We start from the raw sequence: 22369 nt of genomic DNA, 5'->3' as shown, positions 1-22369 counted from the left end.
ACATGACCATTCTCCGGTTCAGAGGTACGGTGTCCAAGAGAACAAGAATATTGTGTCGTATAAATCTGGAGTATTTGTGGTGTCACCGCCAGACACCACACTTGCTAGGTGGTAGCCTTTAAATCGGCCGCGGTCCGGTAGTATACGTCGGACCCGCGTGTCGCCACTATCAGTGATTGCAGACCGAGCGCCACCACACGGCCGGTCTAGAGAGACGTCCTAGCACTCGCCCCAGTTGTACAGCCTACTTTGCTAGCGATGGTTCACTGACGAATTACGATCTCATTTGCCGAGACGATAGTTAGCATAGCCTTCAGTTACGTCATTTGCTACGACCTAGCAAGGCGCCATTATCATTTGCTATTTATCTTGTGATGCATGTACCGTCAGACCGATGTTCACCAATTATGGATTAAAGTTAAGTATTTCAGAAGCTACGTACTTTTTGTAATAAACTCAACTCCTTTAATTGTTCCAGACCTCACGCCAGCCTGCGTGAGCTTAAACGCGTGCCTTTCGGCTTCACCTCCTAGTGGCTTGGCTGTCTTGCCAAGTCACAACAGTATTGTCTGCCATTTTGGATGCCATTTATAAAGAAAGGTCCGATAATGGTATCTCCAATAACCCCACACCAAACATTAACTTTCCACGGACGTTGATGCTCTACCTGACGGAGCCATTTTGGATTGTCTGCGGAGCAATAATGCATATTCCTCATATTGACAATTCCTTTGTTGGAGAATGATGCCTCGTCGGTAAAGAGAACATCTGAAAATAAATTTGGATTAGTCAGAAGTTTTTGCTGAGCCCACCGACAAGATGTTACCCAATTGCGGAAGTCATTTCCATGAAGACCCTGGTGTAAATGAACATGGTAAGGATGAAATTAATTATGTTTAAGAATACGCTGTGTACTTGATTTCGACACACCAACTTCACGTTCAATTTGACGTGTGCTGATTTGAGGATTCTCAGCTATGGTAGCGAGCACAGCAACTTCAGCATGTTCAGGACGATGTCGAGGTCTTGAATTTAAGCTTCCCGTTTCACGTAGACGAGATGTGAGACGACCAAACATCCGGCGCAAAGGCGATGGCTTGTCAGGGAACCGTCTTCTGTACAGTCGTTCTACCTGAACAGTATTTCGTCAACCTACAACAGGGTACAGTACAGGTAGGGTAGAAAACAGACATATTAACTTCATAATCATAATGTTCGCTAACAGTACTATCAACAAACATGCAATCTCATAACGTATTTCCCGTCAGCGTACATTCTCCATAGATCAGCAGCATTTCTACCGTATCTTCATGGGTGTACATTATACTGTACAGTATAAGCTCCACAACACAACGTTTATTCAAAATGTGTACTACCTCCGTACCGTCACTAGATTATTCTGAGGCACGACTACACTGGCAAGCGGTGTACTGCACGCCAAAGCAACAACAAATGGGATGCTTGGAGGGTGGTGAGTACAGGAGTTTTCATGGGTCGCAAATCATAAACAAGGCGAAGTGGTAATTGTGGCAGTAGTGGGAACTACGTTGGGCACTTGACTAGATAGAGCCAGGCCCTGCGCGACAGGCACAATGGGTCATATAACGCATTAGATAAACCTTATTTTGGGTGTGCAGGATAAATAAGACAACCTGACGGGTGTACACCGATCGGTACTGGTTCATTTTGTGTACGTAGATACGTAAAACGTGAAAGAGGGAAACCATTATGTGCTTATGAGAGTTGATGGCAGCAGACCGTATTGTTCGTTTCGGACCTCTTGATAAGTATGGAGGTGTAATTACGCATGTAAATCACATCGCGATTACGGGCAGCATCGGGTTCACGCCTGAGCCTCAGGACGTGCGCTAGCAGCGCATGTCGGATGTTTCAAGTGTCAACTTCGCGTCTTAATATCTCGGGATGTAATGGGAATATTGCGATGCAATCAACGCCATTGTGTATGTGCTTTGTCATGCTATGGATTGCTGAAGAAAAAATATAGGAGGTCCATTTAAAAAAACGTAAGTTTGTGTTAAAAAACACATATGCTTTCGTTTTAGAATGTTTCCAAATATGTACATTCATGGGCCCCAGCCCTACATTGATACCGGTGAAAGTCGTTTTCCAATAGCTGTTATTGTTCCAGAGATATTTTGGGTGGACAAGATAGCTGGGACACCCTGTATACTAAAATTGGAAAGATACAGATAATTGTGACTGAACGCGCTGCTCTTTTTACATCTCCTTCATGTGTGATGTGATCTACCCCCTCCTTCCTACGTGCAGCTATTGTTCACATTAGTCTTTTATGAAGATTACAATAAACTTTCTGGTTTACTTGTCTTTTCACGTAGAGTTGGCTCCAGTTCTGCTTGTCTAGGGGTCTGATGCTTGAAGCTGAAATTCTCACATTTTAGGTCCTCTTGGTTAAATTGATCTAAACAAATTTGAAGATTGTTGTTGCAGAATTTTTATTGTTACGTTACTATATTTTGTCACATTTCAGTACATCATACAGCCTTTTGATTCTTCACATTGTTGTTGTTGTGGTCTTCAGTCCTGAGAATGGTTTGATGCAGCTCTACATGCCACTCTAGCCTGTCTAAGCTTCTTCATCTCCCAGTACCTACTGCAACCTACATCCTTCCGAATCTGCTTGGTGTATTCGTCTCATGGTCCCCCTCTACGATTTTTACCGTCCACGCTGCCCTCCAATACTAAATTGGTGATCCCTTGATGCCTCAGAACATGTCCTACCAACCGATCCCTTCTTCTAGTCAAATTGTGCCACAAACTCCTCTTCTCTCCAATTCTATTCAATACCTCCTCATTAGTTATATGATCTACCCATCTAATCTTCAGCATTCTTTTGTAGCACCACATTTCGAATGATTCTATTCTCTTCTTGTCGAAACTATTTATCGTCCACGTTTCACTCTCATACGTGGCAACACTCTATACAAATACTTTCAGAAACGGCTTCCTTACACATAAATCTATAATCGAAGTTAGCAAATTTCTCTTCATCAGAAACGCTTTCCTTGCCGTTGCCAGTCTACATTTTAGATCCTCTCTACTTCGATCATCATCAGTTATTTTGCTCCCCAAATAGTGAATCTCCTTTACTACCTTAAGTGTCTCATTTCCTAACCTAATTCCTTCAACATCACACGACTTAATTCGACTACATTACATTATCCTCATTTTGCTTTCGTTGATGTTCATCTTATATCCTCCTTTCAAGACATTGTCCATTCCGTTCACCTGCTCTTCCAAGTTCTTTGCTGTCTCTGACAGAATTACAATGTCATCGGCGAACCTCAAAATTTTTATTTCTTCTCCATGGATTTTAATACCTACTCCGAATTTTTCTTTTCTTTCCTTTACTACTTGCTCAATGTACAGATTGAATAACATCGGGGAGAGGCTACAACCCTGTCTCACTCCCTTCCCAACCACTGCATCCCTTTCATACTCCTCGACTCTTATAACTGCCATCTGGTTTCTGAACAAATTGTAAATAGGGTTTCGCTCCCTGTATTTTAACTCTGCCACCTTTAGAATCTGAAAGAGAGTATTCCAGTCAACATTGTCAAAAGCTTTCTCTAAGTCTACAGATGCTAGAAACGTAAGTTTGCCTTTCCTTAATCTATTTTCTAAGACAAGTCATAGGGTCAGTATTGCCTCACATGTTCCAATATTTCTACGGAATCCAAACTGATCTTCCCCGAGGACGGGTTCTGCCAGTTTTTCCATTCGTTTCTAAAGAATTTGCGTTAGTATTTTGCAGCCGTGAGTTATTATAATGATAGTTCGGTAATTTTCATATCTATCAACACCTGCTTTCTTTGGGATTGGAATTGTTATATTCTTCTTGAAGTCTGAGGGTATTCCGCCTGTCTCATCTTGCTCACCAGATGGTAGAGTTTTGTCAGGACTGGCTCTCCCAAGGCTGTCAGCAGTTCTAATGGAATGTTGTCTAAATTCTTCACATGAACATAGCCGAAATTACATTGTTCGCACAAAATATAAAATACGGCCGATCACATCAGAGGCATGCTTACTACTATCTCACTCATCGGAACTAACAATATTCCAAACGTTTTATAGTTTTAATTGACAAATTAATATTTGTTAGTTTACATTATTATTTAATAAAAGTATCCAGAAATAAACATAGTAAACGGTACTAATGAAAATTTTAAGTGTAACAAATAATTCGTAATTTCAAATGTTTGTGAGAAAAATAAATTGAACTGAGCATTCAGAAAGAGTACTTACCCACTATATCATCCAAAATAAAGTAATTCATTTTCACAAATTTTAGCTTGAAATATACTGTGTATGAAATTATACGAAACTTTAAAGGAAAGCATCTGAGATAAAACTGACCTAACCAAAATTGAAAAAATAATACTGGTACCGACAACTACTGTCGAGGGAAAGTAATGCTAGAGGAGGATGTCCCGTTACAGTGGGCTACATATCGTGAACGTCCTTTCAGCAAGTCTTCGTCTGATGAGATATGACTTTCGTATGCGTAGTTTTATTTGCTCGTTCCACTTCAAATCGCTCCTTATGCATACTCCCAGGTATCTAATACACTGTTGTGTGAAACTTAAGGACGAAAGTAACTTTCGCTTCCTGTGTCACTTGGACAATATACAGGGTGGATCATTGATGGTGACCGGGCCAAATTTCTCACGAAATATGAGTAAAACGAAAAAACTACAAAGAACGTTACTTGTCTAGCTTGAAGGGGAAACCAGATAGCGCTATGGTTGGCCCGCTAGATGGCGCTGTCATAGGTCAAACGGATATCATCTACGTTTTATTAAATAGGAACCTCCATTTTTATTACGTATTCGAGTAGTACGTAGAGAAATATAAATGTTTTAGTTGGACCACTTTTTTCGCTTTGTGATAGATGGCGCCTTAATAGTCACAAATATGTATCTCACAATTTTAGACGAACAGTTGGTAACAGGTAGGTTTTTTAAATTAAAATACAGAACGTAGGTACGTTTGATCATTTTTATATCGGTTGTACCAATGTGATACATGTTCAAATGGTTCAAATGGTTCTGAGCACTATGGGACTCAACTGCTGTGGTCATAAGTCCCCTAGAACTTAGAACTACTTAAACCTAACTAACCTAAGGACATCACACACATCCATGCCCGAGGCAGGATTCGAACCTGCGACCGTAGCGGTCGTGCGGTTCCAGACTGTAGCGCCTTTAACCGCTCGGCCACCCCGGCCGGCCTGTGATACATGTATTTGTAAACTTACCATTTCTGGGAACGCATGCTGTTACAGCGTGATTACCTGTAAATACCACATTAATGCAATAAACGCTCAAAATGACGTCCGTCAACCTCAATGCATTTGGCAATACGTGTGACGACATTCCTCTCAACAGCGAGTAGTTCGCCTTCCGTAATGTTCGCACATGCATTGACAATGCTCTGACGCATGTTGTCAGGCGTTGTCGGTGGATCACGATACCAAATATCCTTCAACTTTCCCCCCAGAAAGAAATCCACGGACGTCAGGCCCGTTGAACGTGCGGGCCATGGTATGGTGCTTCGACGACCAATCCATCTGTCATGAAATATGCTATTCAGTACCGCTTCAACCGCACGCGAGCTATGTGCCGGACATCCATCATGTTGGAAGTACATCGCCATTCTGTCATGCAGTGAAACATCTTGTAGTACCATCGGTAGAACATTACGTAGGAAATCAGCATACATTGCACCATTTAGATTGCCATGGACAAAATGGGGGCCAATTATCCTTCCTCCCATAATGCCGCACCATACATTAACCCGCCAACGTCGCTGGCGTTCGACTTGTCGCAGCCATCGTGGATTTTCCGATGCCAAATAGTGCATATAATGCCGGTTTACGTTACCGCTATTGGTGAATGACACTTCGTCGCTAAATAGAACGCGTGCAAAAAGTCTCTCATCGTCCCGTAATGTCTCTTGTGCCGAGTGGCAGAACTGTACACGAGGTTCAAAGTCGTCTCCATGCAATTCCTGGTCCATAGAAATATGGTACGGGTGGAATCGATGTTGATGTAGCATTCTCAACACCGACGTTTTTGAGATTCCCGCTTCTCGTGACATTTGTCTGCTACTGATGTGCGGATTAGCCGCGACAACAGCTAAAACACCTACTTGGGCATCATTATTTGTTGCAGGTCGTGGTTGACGTTTCACATGTGGCTGAACGCTTCCTGTTTCCTTAAATAAGGTAACTATCTGGCGAACGGTCCGGACACTTGGGTGATGTCGTCCAGGATACCGAGCAGCATACATAGCACACGCCCGTTGGGCATTTTGATCACAATAGCCATACATGAACACGATATCGACCTTTTCAGCAATTGGTAAACGGTCCATTTTAACACGGATAATGTATCACGAAGCAAATACCGTCCGCACTGGCGGAATGTTACGTGATACCACGTACTTATACGTTCGTGACTATTACAGCACCATGTATCACAAAGCGAAAAACGTTGTCCAACTAAAACCTTCATATTTCTTTACGTACTACACGAATAATAAAAATGGGAGTTCCTATTTCAAAAAACGCAGTTCATATGCGTTTCACCTACGGCAGCGCCATCTAGCGGGACAACCATAGCGCGATCTGGTTTCCCCCTTCAAGCTAGACGAGTTTCGTTCTTTGTAGTATTTTCGTTTGACCCTTATTTCGTGAGATATTTGGCCCGGTCACAATCAATGGACCACCCTGTATACAAACAGGCGCCACAGTATGTTGCAGAAGGTAAATGAAAGAGATTACACTTTTATTTAAATACGATATACATTGACGTCACTGCGAACAATGATATTCTCTGGACATTTCAAAATGCCGGGCATGGTTCTGGGTAGGGTGCATTATTACCACTGAAGGCACTGCGTAGTCTGCAACTTGCTGCAGTGTTAGTCACAAGATTGGTAAGGAGTTCTTATGGTAGAGGGCACCATTTCTCCACCAGCGCTGTTAACAATTGCTGGTTGGTCGCTGGAGCACGTCTACTTGTTGCAAAAGATCTTCGCAACACATCACGCACGTGCTCGATGGGTTTTAAGTCGGCGGTTGGGAGGCAAGCAAATTCGTCGAATATCCTCTCGTTCCAAGAGATTCACCTGTGCTGTTCGATGCGCTTGCGCTTTGTCATCCGTAATAATGAAATCACGGTGGAATCTGAAACGACGCACATGGAGAAGATGTACAGTGTCGTGATATCTTTACCCGGTGAGCGCATCGCGTTCAAAGATTTGAAGATCAGTTCGCCCACGCACCATTATGCATAACACAAGGACCACCAAAATGATCGTGTTCGACTATGTTTCGGGCGCATTAAGTGTTCGCATCACTAACCATGTGAGGTTACGTCCAGAATCAATAAACTCAATCTGCTTTCATCCGTGTAGAACATTCGATCCCACTTCTCCAGGTCTAGTCCCTCTGCCCCATGCAGTCCATGTGGAGCGTGAGATTTCATGTCCTGCAGTTCTTTTAAATGTGGTTACAACTGCGCAATTACACCCTCTGTTTGAGGCGGGTGACAGCTTGCCTGTGGCCAATGTAGCGGTTGTGTGCTGCTGTAGTTACTCGTGACAGACCACATCCTCTCCTTCCGGCAGCAGTACCTTTCGGTGCGCTCTCCATGCACGTGATAACAATGTTGTTAACAATGCAAAGCCTTGGGCTACACCCGTCATACTTCGTCTTCACTCCAGTTTCCCAATAATTCTTCCCCGCATAAAATCGTCCAAATGTTGTCTCCGGTCAACATCAACCACAGTGCACGGCGTCTGCTCGCTCACTACACTGATTGATAAACACTGTCTGTTCCTTCAACTGCCTCGTCTTGCAGGGCAGACCCAATTTGACCTCATGCCATGTGACATCCAGCTTCCTGTGCACGATTAGGAGACCTCTGGCAGCATGCTCCCGCACTTTCATTCATTTCCATCGAGGATGTTACTTTAGCCACATATTTCGTCAGTCTGTAGAAGTGAGGATGTGACTGCTTCTAGAGCATGTTCTGAAATCGTGCAATCATGTAAGATTTGGTCCCTCTACACTTTTATGTGCAGTACGTGACCTTTATTTACGTTGCTAGATACCTACTAGTCTCTTCTCCAAGCATTGATCCTCTCTAGGTCCTCCTTCATTTCCCTTCAATTGCGACATTTCTATGTGAAACAGTACCATTCACAACCGGCTTCATGGTTTTATGCGACGTTATTCGCCAGGCCACCTACAGTCGTTGTGGACAGTAAAGTCCTATGACACTCCACTAGCGTACCGTAGTTTAGTGTAATTACATATTCTTTTTTTAAGTTCGAACAACCGAGTCACTGCACACGGAGCTGCTTCATCCAAGTCCCTCAGAGCTTTTTTAAATACATCAAATCAATTCATTTAAGGCAGGAAATACACTGAATTGACAAAAATTATGGGATAGCGATGTGGACATGTACAAATGCGAGTAGTATCCCGTACGCAGAGTATAAAAGGGCAGTAGATTGGCGGAGTTGTCAATTGTACTCAGGTGATTCATGTGAAAAGGTGTCCAACATGATTTTGGTTACATGACGACAATTAACAGACTTTAAACTCCGAATGGTAGTTGGAGCTACACGCATGGGACACCCTATTTCGGAAATCATTACGGAAGTCAATATTCCGAGATCCACATTGTCAAGAGTGTGCCGAGAATACCACATTTCTGGCATTACCTCTCACCACCAACAACACAAAGTAGCCGAGAGCCTTCACATAACGACAGAGAGCAGCAATTTTTGCTTAGAAGTGTCAGTGCAAACAGAGGAGCAATACTGCGTGAAGCCAGCCAGAGTGGCCGAGCGGTTCTAGGCGCTACAGTCTGGAACCGCGCGACCGCTACGGTTGCAGGTTCGAATCCTGCCTCGGGCATGGATGTGTGTGATGTCCTTAGGTTAGTTAGGTTTAAGTAGTTCTAAGTTCTAGGGGACTGATGAGCTCAGAAGTTAAGTCACATAGTGCTCAGAGCCATACTGCGTGAAATAACAGCAGAAACCAATGTGGGACGTACGAGGGACGTATCCGTTCGAAGAGTGCGGTGAAATTTGGCGTTAATGCACTATCGCAGCAGACGACCGAAGCAAGTGCATTTGCTTACAGCACGACATCGCCAGCTGCGCATTTCCTGGGCTCGTGACCATATCGGTTAGACTCTAGACGACTGGAAAACTGTGGCGTGATCACATTAGTCCCGATTTCAGTTGATGAGAGCTGATGGAAATTTCGAGTGTTGCACAGACCCCACGCAGTCTTGGACTCACGTTGTCAACAAGGCACTGTGTAAGCTGGTAGTGCTTACATAGTGGTTGGGGCTGTTTTTATACAGGGTGGTCCATTGATCGTGACCGGGCCAAATATAGCACGAAATAAGTATCAAACGAAAAAACTACAAAGAACGAAACTTGTCTAGCTTGAAGGGGGAAACCAGATGGCGCTATGGTTGACCCGCTAGATGGCGCTGACATAGGTCAAACGGATATCAACTGCGCTTTTTTAAAATAGGAACACCCATTTTTATTACATATTCGTGTAGTACGTAAAGAAATATGAATGTTTTAGTTGGACCACTTTTTTCGCTTTGTGATAGATGGCACTGTAATAGTCAGAAACATATGGCTCACAATTCTAGACCAACAGTTGGTAACAGGTAGGTTTTTTAAATTAACACACAGAACGTAGGTACGTTTGAACATTTTAATTCGGTTCTTCCAATGTGATACATGTACCTTTGTGAATGTATCATTTCTGAGAAGGCATGCTGTAACAGCTTGATTACCTGCAAATACCACATTAATGCAATAAATTCTCAAAATGATGTCCGTCAACCACAATGCATTTGGCAATACGTGTAACGACATTTCTCCCAACAGCGAGTACTTCGCCTTCCATAATGTTCGCAGAGGCATTGACAATGCGCTAACGCATGTTGTCAGCCGTGGTGGGTGGATCAGGAATAGCAAATATCCTTTAACTTTCCCCCAGAAATAAATCCGGGGACGTCAGATCCGATGAACGTGCGGGCCATGGTATGGTGCTTCGGCGACCAATCCACCTGTCATGAAATATGCTATTCAATACCGCATCAAGCGCAACGCGAGCTACGTGGCGGACATCCATCACGATGGAACTACATCGCCATTCTGTCATGCAAGGAAACATCTTGTATTAACATCGGTAGAACATTACGTAGGAAATCAGCATACATTGCACCATTTAGATTGCCATCGATAAAATGGGGCCAATTATCCTTCCTCCCATAATGCCGCACCATACATTAACCCACCAAGGTCGCTGATGCTCCAATTGTCTCAGCCTTCGTGGATTTCAACCATTTCCGCAATTGGTAAACGGTCCATTTTCAACTCTGGTAATGTTTCACGAAGCAAATAACGTCCGCACTGGCGGAATGTTACGTGATACCACGTACTTATACGTTTGTGGCTATTACAGCGCCATCTATCACAAAGCAAAAAAAGTTGTCCTATTAAAACATTCATACTCCTTTACCTACTACACGCATATGTAATAAAAATGGAGGTTTCTATTTAGAAAAACACAGTTGATATCCGTTTAACCTATGGCAGCACCGTCTAGCGGGCCAACCATAGCACCATCTGGTGTCCCCCTTCAAACTAGACGAGTTTCGTTCTTTGTAGTTTATTCGTTTGATGCTTATTTCGTGAGATATTTGGCCCGGTCACTATCAATGGACCACCCTGTATCTAATGGAGCAGGTCCTCCGTCGAATTGAACCCATCATTGACTGGAAATGGTACGGCTACGTGGAGGCCATTTGCAACCATTGGTGGGCTTCATGTTCAGAAACGACGACGGAATTTTTATGGGAGACAATCGCCTTGTCACCGGGCTACAGTCCTTCGCCACTGGTTTGAAGAACATTCTGGAAAATTCGGGTGAAGGATTTGGGTACGCAAATCGTCCAACATGAATCCCGCAGAACATATATAGGACATAATCGAGAGCTCAGTTCGTGCACGAAACACTGCACCGGCAACACGTTCGCAATTATGGACGTCTACAGAGGCGCATGGTTCAATATTTCTGCAGTGGCCTTCCAACGAGTTTTTGAGTCCATACCACTCTGCCGGGAAAAATGAAGTCCGTCACAATTTTAGGATGTATCCCATGGCTTTTGTTACCTCAGTGCACATCACTATGGGAAGTTAAGAGATGGTTTCTGTATTCCAACAATGTCTTCATTGGCTGTTTTTACTAAGACTGTTGGCGAAATTTAGTTCGGCCCAAGATACCCGCGTGGTTTGGGGAATCTCGTTGTGTCATAGATCTATTCACGTAAATGTGTACGGTATGTTAATAGAAAGATATAAGTTCAACGTCTTCCCTATTGCCTCATGATATCGATGTGGGGGATGGCGTTTATGTAGTTCTACATTGGACCGATGGTTGTAAGTGCATTACTGGCTTCGTCTACTTTTTAATTTTCTGCTATGTTTGTTGTAACATTTGCTAACACACGTTACTGCTGTAACAGGACAGGATTACTTGAGGGTCTCACTGAGAGTTTTTATAGTTTCTCCTTAGCACTAAAATCCGTATTCTCTTTATACCGCATGTTACTAATCTTAGGCAGAAGGTAAAGAGGATGGTAGTAACCATGTGACTGTTTCGATAAACGCATGGGGCACAGTTGTTGGCTGCGCGGGGTTGCCGCGCGGTCTCAGGCATCTTGTCACGGTCCGCGCGGCTTCCCCCGTCGGAGGTTCGAGTCTTCCCTCGGGCATGGGTGTGTGTGTCGTCCTTAGCGTAATTTAGTTTGACTTAGATTAAGTAGTGTGTAAGCTTAGGGACCGATGACCTCAGCATTTTGGTCCCATAAGACCTTACCACAAATTTCCAAATTTCCACTATTGTTGATAACACGCAAATCACGCCACTTTCGTTTAAGTTGGGATTGATTTTGTTGCTCCTTGTGTGCGATAACGATGGAATTCGGCGTTTGTTGCTATACGAAAACTAACGTAAAGGAAGTAATTGAGGCCGGCCGCGGTGGTCTCGCGGTTCTAGGCACGCAGTCCGGAACCGTGCCACAGCTACGGTCGCAGGTTCGAATCCTGCCTCGGGCATGGATGTGTGTGATGTCCTTAGGTTAGTTAGGTTTAAGTAGTTCTAAGTTCTGGGGGACTGATGACCACAGCTGTTAAGTCCCATAGTGCTCAGAGCCATTTGAACCATTTTTGAAGTAATTGAGTATGTAACAGAAGCAGCTGTCCCTGTGTTATTATGGTCAACGTTGATAACATTTGTGTTCTCTAGTTGTTTGATTCCTACCTCCTTCATCTCTTACACTGGATTATTCTTTTCTTCTGTACGTGCCTACTTCACTCAGCATTCTCGATAAGCAAGATATTTTTATCTTTATAAGCATTACTTTTTTTTCGTGTACTGCTTCTTGAAAACCGTAGTTAATGATTCTAATTGCTACAGTAGCTGACCCGTTAACATGTTGTTTCCACTAATATGTATTTTCCATGACACTTTTCATGGTCTAACATTTCTATCATTTTCTTTAGCATCTTGTTGGTGGGTTTCATTTTCTGTAGTACTCTTTTCAGGGTGTTTTAACTTATTGTTCATTGGATCTCCCAGTACAGCAGACAGCGGAATGTGTCGACAACGATACGAGATATCCTGTAAGCAAAGGTAATTTAATATTTTCTTTCCGTGTAAATATTTTGAGGTACATAAATCCTCCGTTAGAAACTTCTGACTAGGGCTTCTTAGAGCTTACATTTCGCGCGTCAAGCGTTCAATGTTGCGTAAGCACGGAGAAAACTGGAGACAGGAATTTACAGGATAAATTTTCTAGAGGCTTTTTGTGTATAGTCCGAGGAGTACGAAAGCTTAGCAGGGAATTGTAGGAAAATACTCGACAATGAACATTAGGAAATTGTGTAATATGTGTTGACTGGCATTCATTTGAATAGGGGCTGTGGAAACCTTGTGACTTTCTAGGAACAACCGAATAATCGAATTACTCCTTTGAAGATTTAATGAAGTCAACGCAGATAATGTTTTCATGCCTCGTCACAACTTCATGAAAGTAAAAAACAAATATTATATGAGATAAATGATGTTTGAAATACTATGCGATGAGGATGAAAATCTGTCTAATGCGGTTTGAATGGTAAATAACGTAAAATTTTAGAAGAAGGGAAGTGACGTGAGTTAATTTGAAATATTTTTGAAATGCTTTCAGAACAACTTTTTTCGGAAAGCTGGAGGAAAAATTATGGGAAGATAAAATGGAGTACATATTGATGAATTGTTACGAACCAAATGATGGTCTGCAAAGCAAATATGATCGCCGATCGTACTCTAATACAGACGAGGAATATAGTGGGGTACAAAACGCTGAAGGTGTAGTGGGCTCAGCCGGCCGGAGTGGCCAAGCGGTTCTAGGCGCTACAGTCTGGAACCGCGTGACCGCTACGGTCGCAGGTTCGAATCCTGCCTCGGGCATGGATGTGTGTGATGTCCTTAGGTTAGTTAGGTTTAATTAGTTCTAAGTTCAAGGGGACTGATGACCTCAGCACTTAAGTCCCATAGTGCTCAGAGCCATTTGAACCATTTTTTGTAGTGGGCTTATGAGGATATAATAAAGATACAACGTATGTAAATTTCCACAAGCAAAATTGTCGAAGTGTACACAAATCAGTGAAAGCATTTCGATTTGCCGCGACTTAGGCGCCCATGCGTGGAAATGCGTGTTTTTTCTTTATTTATTTAGAATTTAATTTAGGATTTTCGATTTCAGAGAAGCTTGATACCGAAAGTTCTGAAGCATAACACCTGTATATCGGTGATGAAGAAATGGTTCCTGCGTCAGATAAATTCATTGATGTTAATTCAACAGGAGCGGAGAACAATGGAAACAGGTAAGACCGGAAAAGTGACGAAGATCTGCGTTAAGAATTGGAGACATTTACTTGCAGGCGATTCTAGGTGCCCGCATGCGTACAAATACCCCCTCCCCCCCTCCCTCCTATAGAGTTTGTAGCATGGTTGACATTGTATTCCACCGTCAGGCAACGTATTTCGTTGTGTGCCGCAGGTACTGAAAGGCAACAGCAACACGTACCTGGAGTCGAAGCAGCAGCTGGAGCCGGCCATCTGGGCGAGCAGGGTGCGCTTCCTGCCCTACAGCTACCACCGCAGGACCGTCTGCATGAGGGTCGAGCTGTACGGCTGCCGGTGGACAGGTAAGTAAGCAGCTGACCGTAATTACCAGCAGGTAGTTGCAGTTACGACGCACGAAAAACTAACGTTTCGTCTGAAATGTAAAGTCACTACTAAGCTAGTTAGGCAGCCAGGGCACAACAAAAGTTGTCAAACGCACGGATACGTGCGGTCCCTACGTGATAAGTGGTGGGAGAGGCTGGGCACCGATGCTGGGTGAAGAGGGGAGGAGTTCCACGGTATTAGTCTCTCACAGTGTCTCATCAACGGGAGCCTTTGTTGAGTAGCTGTTAAGATGAAATATATTGCATATACTCAATATTACATTTATAGCTACGACTGAGTCCAGCTTTAACAAAAGGAAAAAATTAAAACTAATTTAGTCAGTGATACATCTACTTTCATTGAACAGGTCATGCACAGTACACTGACAATGACCTGCATTCTTGTAATTACTAATTACGATTGCAACGAACGGGTGCGTCGTGTTGTTGTTGTTGTTGTTGTTGTTGTGGTCTTCAGCCCAGAGACTGGTTTGATGCAGCTCTCCGTGCTACTCTATCCTTTGCAAGCGCCGGCAGAAGTGGCCAAGCGGTTCTAGGTGCTACAGTCTGGAGCCGCGCGACCGCTACGGTCGTAGATTCGAATCCTGCCTCGGGCATGGATGTGTGTATTGTCCGTAGGTTAGTTAGGTTTAAGTAGTTCCAAGTTCTAGGGGACTGATGACTTCAGTAGTTAAGTCCCATAGTGCTCAGAGCCATGTGAACCTGTGCAAGCTTCTTCATCTCCCAGTACCTACTGCAACCTACATCCTTATGAATCTGCTTAGTGTATTCCTCTCTTGGTCTCCCTATACGATTTTTACCCTCCACGCTGCCCTCCAGTACTAAATTGGTGATCCTTGATGCCTCAGAACATATCCTACCAACCGATCCCTTCTTCTAGTCAAGTTGTGCCACCAACTCCTCTTCTCCCCAGTTCTATTCAATACCTCCTCATTAGTTATGTGATCTACGCATCTAATCTTTAGCATTCTTCTGTAGCACCACATTTCTATAGCTTCTGTTGTCTTCTTGTCCAAACTATTTATCGTCCACGTTTCACTTCCATAAATGGCTACATTCCGTACAAACACTTTCAGAAACGACTTCCTGACACTTAAATCAATACTCGACGTTAAAAAATTTCTCTTCTTCAGAAACGCTTTCCTTGCCATTGCCAGTCTACATTTTATATCCTCTCTACTTCAACCATTATCAGTTATTTCTCTCACTAAATAGCAAAACTCCTTCACTACTTTAAGTGTCTCATTTCCTAATCTAATTCCCGCAGCATCACACGACTTAATTCGACTACATTCCATTATCCTCGTTTTGCTTTTATTGATGTTCATCTTATATCCTCCTTTCAAGACTATGTCCATTCCGTTCAACTGATCTTCCAAGTCCGTTGCTGTCTCTGACAGAATTACAATGTCATCGGCAAACCTCCAAATTTTTATTTTTTCATGGGTGCGTCAATTAATGTGGAGTATTAGTGGCGGTGCTGTAGTGTGATGGGATTTGCGTGGTGGAAGTAACGTACACACTTTTGGAGAGATAGGTCGTAGCCTACCCACACCACAGTTCCACGGGACACTTGCTCCCTAAAAATCAATGGTTCAACAGTTTTATATGTTTTTAGAGTGCAATAAAATACCGTCTAGCAATCATGAGTTGTGATGCCTTTTCGTTTGAACTTTGTCAGTTAACATTATCGTCTAATGCTCTTTATACGGTGCCTATTTTTAGCTTTTGTTTACTGCGTTCCTAATCGCAATGAATAATAACCAAATTCTGAGTGCAATTCGCTTCTCTCGTTACCACAGATGGTACGTAACTGTTTCCATTTCTAGTGGAGTAGCGTGAGATGTGGGGGACCAGTTGTATACAAGCGAATTATCGTATTTCTAATGTTTCCAACAACCTGGTGTCTTCAAGCCGTGCCGTTGTCCTGGTACGGAGATCTTGAATCTGCAACATTTGCTGTGAGGCAATAATGGTGCTACGACGGACATTCAATAAGTAATGCAACACATTTTTTTTTTTTAATTTAATCAAGTTTCGAACAGACCATACTATTCCCCACTCTTCTGGACAAATAATTTCCGATCAAAAAAATGTTCAAATGTGTGTGAAATCTTATGGGACTTAACTGCGAAGGTCATCAGTCCCTAAGCTTACACACTACTTAACCTAAAGTATCCTAAGGACAACACACACACCCATTCCTGAGGGAGGACTCGAACCTCCGCCGGGACCAGCCGCACAGTCCATGACTGCAGCGCCTTAGACCGCTCGGCTCAATGTCCGATCAGTGTAACGCCTTAGCCACCTTACTGGAAGGGTCTGTATGCCCGCGTAGTTCCACTTTACTGGTCGATGTCGGAGGCAACGTCTTGCTACATCAATAACCTCCCCGTTATCCACGTACTGATTCACACGGAGTGCATCCCTCGTTCGGCCAAACGGAAGTCGGAACCTGCAAGATGCGGGGTGTAGGTTGAATGAGAAAGTAAAATCCAGTGAAGCTAAGTGACATTTTCTCGGAAGCGCAGAATTTTGTGAGGCCTTGAGTTGTCGTAGAGATGGAGAAGTTCGTTTGCATGTTTGTCACCATCTGCCTCGTTATGTGGAAGTAATTCCACACGTATTGTCCTTCTTTGCTCCTTATGATCTCCTGGCAGGCGGCGGGAAACACCTTTGAGTACACCAACTGGTGAACTCGTGTATCAGCGCTACCAACACACATTTGCAGGTGATCAACGGAGTGTTTGATTGTGATTCGTCGATCACCTCGAATGAGAGTGTTTGCACGTACCAGCATTGCCGGAGGCAACTATGTGCGGTCGGCCCGCACGCGGCAGAAACAACATGTGTGTGACATCTTCTTGCGATGATGACAGACACCTCGCCCAATGACACACCATGCATTTGTTCACTGCCAGAACTTTGTAGGCATTCTGCAAGCGCCTATGAGTATCTACGATAGTCCGGTTTTCCGCCAAAGGAACTCAATGACGGCTCTATGCCTGGAGCAGAACCTCCGTTAGAGACGCCATTTTGAAGGTTACGCATAACGGCGCAGGCAACGGCCTTGCTGCAGTGAATACACCGATTCCTGTGAGATCAACGAAGTTAAGCGCTGTCGGGCGTGGTCGGCACTTGGATGGGTGACCATCCGGGCCGCCATGCGCTGTTGCCATTTTCCGTGGTGCACTCAGCCTCGTGATGCCAATTGAGGAGCTACTCGACCGAATAGTAGCGGCTTCGGTCAAGAATACCATCTTACGACCTGGAGAGCGGTGTGCTGACCCCACGCCCCTCCTATCCGCATCCTCCACCGAGGATGACACGGCAGTCGGATGGTCCCGGTAGTCCACTCGTGGCCTGAAGACGGAGTGCTTTTTTTTTACGTATAACGGCGCAACCTATCGGAACTAAAAACTGTAGGGGCTAAAGCAGGAATATTCCACGATATCACGAAAGGAGTCCTACATATTTTAAATCGAAATTAGAGGCGAAAAAATGTGTTGCATTAATTACTGAACGCCTCTCGTTCAATGAAACAGACTAAGGCTCTTCCTAACTGTCGGTTTGAGTTCCGTACTTTATCGGGATACCACGTACATTTTATGGTGAACATTGCTTCAGTTAAAATAGAAAACAGGAAAACAATCTCGCGTGGACAAGCGTACGCTTAAAATAGTGACTCGGAGGTTTACCAATTATTCTTGTTGATCAAAATCCGTTTGATTATCGCTTTACAGCTTTGCAGCAAATAAAATTAACTTACAACTATCACAAACCGAACTGCGTTTTACTAAACCCAGAAACAATCAGAACTGCTAGCAGATTTTCGATTTTAGAGCGCACTACATTCCATTCGTTTTACCACCTGCTCCCCGAATTGAACCATTTGGCGCTAACCACCTCTCTAGTCGGTTGTTCGGAACGAAGGCGATAACACGGCTTTTTCTAACGTCTACTTAAATTCGATATTGTAATGATGTTTCATTAGGTCATTATAGCGTAGTATTAAGAGATTTTCCCATATTACACTACTGGCCATTAAAATTGCTACACCGAGAAGAAATGCAAATGATAAACGGGTATTCATTGGACAAATATATTGTACTAGAACTGACATGAGAATACATTTTCACCCAATCTGGGTGCATAGATCCTGAGAAATCAGTACACAGAACAACCACCTCTGGCCGTAATAACGGCCTTGATATGCCTGGGCATTGCGTCAAACAGAACTTGGATGGCGTGTACAGGTACAGTTGCCCATGCAGCTTCAACACGATACCACAGTTCATGAAGAGTAGTGACTGGCATATTGTGACGAACCATTTGCTCGGCCACCATTGACCAGACGTTTCCAGTTGGTGAGAGATCTGAAGAATGTTCTGGCCATGGCAGCAGTCGAACATTTTCTGTATCCAGAAAGGCCCGTACAGTACCTGCAACAAACGGTCGTGCATTATGCTGCTGAAATGTAAAGTTTCGCAGGGATCGAATGAAGGGTAGAGCCACGGGTCGTAACAAAAATGGCTCTGAGCGCTATGGGACTCAACTGCTGAGGTCATAAGTCCCCTAGAACTTAGAACTACTTAAACCTAACTAACCTAAGGACAACACACACATCCATGCCCGAGGCAGGATTCGAACCTGCGACCGTAGCGGTCGCGCGGTTCCAGACTGTAGAGCCAGAACCGCTCAGCCACCAGCGGCCGGCCGGGTCGTAACACATCTGAAATGTAGCGTCCACTGTTCAAAGTGCCGTCTGTGCGAACAAGAGGTGACCGCGACGTGTAACCAATGGCACCCCATACCATCAAGCCGGGTGATACGCCAGTATGGCGATGACGAATACAGGCTTCCAATGCGTGTCACCGCAATGTCGCCAAACAGGGATGAGACCATCATGATGCTGTAAACAGAACCTGGATTCATCCGAAGAAATGACGTTTTGCCATTCGTGCACCCAGGTTCGTCGTTGAGTACACCATCGCAGGCGCTCCTGTCTGTGATGCAGCGTCAAGGGTAACCGCAGCCGTGGTCTCCTCACACGAGACATCACAACAACGTTTCACCAGGCAAAGCCAGCCAACTGCTGTTTGTGTATGAGAAATCGGTTGAAAACTTTCCTCATGTCAGCACGTTGTAGGTGTCGCCACCGACGCCAACCTTGTGTGAGTGCTCTGAAAAGCTCATCATTTGCATATCACAGCATCTTCTTCCTGTCCGTTAAATTTCGTGTCTGTAGCACGTGATCTTCGTGGTGTAGCAATTTTAATGGCCAGTAGTGTATTATGAACAAAATCTCAATATTAATTTATTAATAATTACTAATCTAAAGTAAGCGTTTTGGTCCGCAGGCTAGAGCATAATCCCTCCATCTTTTATCACATCAAATAATGATAACACAAGCCTATTCAATAGCTGCAATTTCCCACATTGCACTAAGCAGGCGGCATCATATATGATTTTGCCCTCTACCTTATTACGTCACACGTTTTCTTCCTTATCATCCTCGGCTGAGATATGTGGGAATGAAGGAATGCCTCCAAGTGCCACAAGTGGTACATCCTAGCTACACCCTACATGTAGGCGATAGGTGGCCCGTTGCTGGACTGGGGTGTTATCAGCCAAATACCATGAAGTTGAGAAGTGGGAAATGGTTCTCAGTTGTCAACTTTGTCGGGGGATTTATAGTTCCGGCATTTACTTGCTATCCGAGGGCAACCTCGTTGAAAACCCGTTTGTAAAGCTTATTAACATATTTCTAAGGTAATGTTCTCCATTTTCCGAAGCAAAACTGTACTCCAACATGCGCGGAAACGTAGGAGCTGTTTAACCCTGTGCTGAGCGAAGTGACACTGGTAAGGGGCTGCAGTGAAGTAGTCATTCTCGAAATTTCTACAATTCAGTATTGTAACTTCCTAACGACAATAATCCAAAATAATTAATTTCAGACCATTTTAAAATAATTTGCAGAGATTTTACGGTAAAATCAGTTTCTGTACTAAATAGTTAACCCTGGACTCTCGTGTATTTGTCGGCTTTGCTGTGGAGCGTCACCACACTGTTATTCGAACAAATATTGTGTTATCGGTTGCTACTATGGTGTGTTATTGATTCAATTTGCAGATTACTCAACAAAATCATGATTAATCGTACCTGAGGTACACACAGAATTGTTGCAGCTTTAAAGATACTTTTTGTAAGGCGACGACAATAGCAGAGTACACCCTAAGTTAGAATTTCATCCTAATCAAAAATTTGTATTAATGTTATCACTGCCAGAAAAGTGCTAACTGCGTTTGGAACTGGGAGAAAAATATAATTTAAGCCTTCCCCTTTTACAGTAAATGCTATTAGTTTTTTCTTCATTGGCCGTACAATCGAGTCAATGTGATATACGAAATATTTGCTATCCACGAAAACAGAGGAACGCAAGGAGCGAATTACTGCTGCGACCCCTTAAAAATACAAACGTCTCAATGTTTCGTCCAGTTCTTCAGATGACAGGGAGTCATTTGACTATGGACTAATTACATATTGTGACTTTTTTATTTGAAAATGAAATTCAGTTCTAATTGTATTCACACCTGAAAGAAATAGTCCAAAAAAATTAGAACAGTATCTAAAGTGAATCACTTTTACACGTTTGCACATCGTCAGCTGAACATGCAGTTGTTCACAGGTAGATTAAATGTCTATCATAATCACGTATTTCTGTGGCGGGTACCGGTGACAGTTAGAATCCTGCGTAGCTGTCAGGGTAATGGGTATCTTCCTCAAAGCTGTTAGGATGTTTCAGGTGTGTACTTGTGTCTCGTGGTCGTCTGAGATGTGTCCATAAGCAGTTTAGTGTTTCTGTTTTATGGAATAATACGGACTGAAGATTAACGATGACATTTGGAGTCTTCTGAAATAGCATCAAGGGGTCTGCCAATGATGCCCACCTTCAATTAGACTCCACTGGAAGTTTGGGGGTTTGATGCATTTCTCTGTGACCGAAATATGTGCCCTGCTGCCTCTTATCTCCCCTCAGAAGACACTTCGAATTAAAAATTAAAAAAAAGCATCACTACAAGGTTTCCAACTAACTATGTCCAGGTAGTGCATATCTGAAAATATTAATGACCTCGGCTGCAGAAACAGAATTTGAGACGCATGGAAACATAAGAAAGATAAAAATAGGTTAAAATAATGTTTACAGCCAACTAACAGATGCTAGACTTCTGTTGTTGTGCAGTTCCTCGAATCATACTAATATGTCTCACTATTCCGGCATAAATTTTTCAGTGAGTTTAACCTTGTTCTGTCCACATAATTGTGTACTCGTATCTCTGCTTTTTTTTATAAACAGTTGGTGTAATAATTGCAAACAAAAACAATACGCTGAGATGAAAAAAGTCGTGGGATACCTCCAGTATCGTGTTGGACGTATTTTTTCCCTACGTATAGTTGCAAGCAACACTACGTGGCATGTCTTTACCAGTCGTTGGAAGTCCCTTGCAAAAATATTCAGCAATGTTGCCTCTACAGCCGTCCATTATTGCGAAAGTGTTGCCGCTGCAGGATTTTGTGCACAAACTGATCTTTCGAGTACGTCTCATAAATGTCCGATGGGATTCATGATGGCCGATGTGGGTAGCCAAATCATTCGCTCTAACTATCCAGAATGTTGTTCGAATCAAGCGCGAACAATTGTGGCCCTGTGACATGGCACATTGCCATCCATGTAAATTCCATCGTTATTTGGAAACATGAACTCCATCAATGGCTATAATTGGTCTATAAGTACTCGAACATAACCATTTGCAGTCAATGATCGGTTCACTGGGACGAGAGAACCCACTCCATTTCCATGAACTGTGCGGCTGGTCCAGGCGGAGGTTCGAGTCCTCCTTCGGGCATGGGTGTGTGTGTTTGTCCTTAGGATAATTTAGGTTAAGTAGTGTGTAAGCTTAGGGACTGATGACCTTATCAGTTAAGTCCC

At 43.5% G+C, this 22369-nt stretch overlaps 1 protein-coding gene across 1 annotated transcript in view; it reads left to right on the top strand.

Moving 5' to 3' along the window:
• Positions 1-22369, top strand: part of LOC126481123 (discoidin domain-containing receptor tyrosine kinase B-like) — a 255085-nt gene that overhangs the window by 87385 nt on the left and 145331 nt on the right. The window contains exon 4 of the mRNA XM_050104660.1: positions 14190-14337. Coding sequence (XP_049960617.1) covers positions 14190-14337 — 148 coding nt within the window. The remainder of the gene's footprint in view (positions 1-14189; positions 14338-22369) is intronic.

This window comes from Schistocerca serialis, chromosome 5, assembly GCF_023864345.2.
Source record: "Schistocerca serialis cubense isolate TAMUIC-IGC-003099 chromosome 5, iqSchSeri2.2, whole genome shotgun sequence".
NCBI lineage: Eukaryota > Metazoa > Arthropoda > Insecta > Orthoptera > Acrididae > Schistocerca > Schistocerca serialis.
This window is presented reverse-complemented; position numbering and strand designations above follow the sequence as displayed.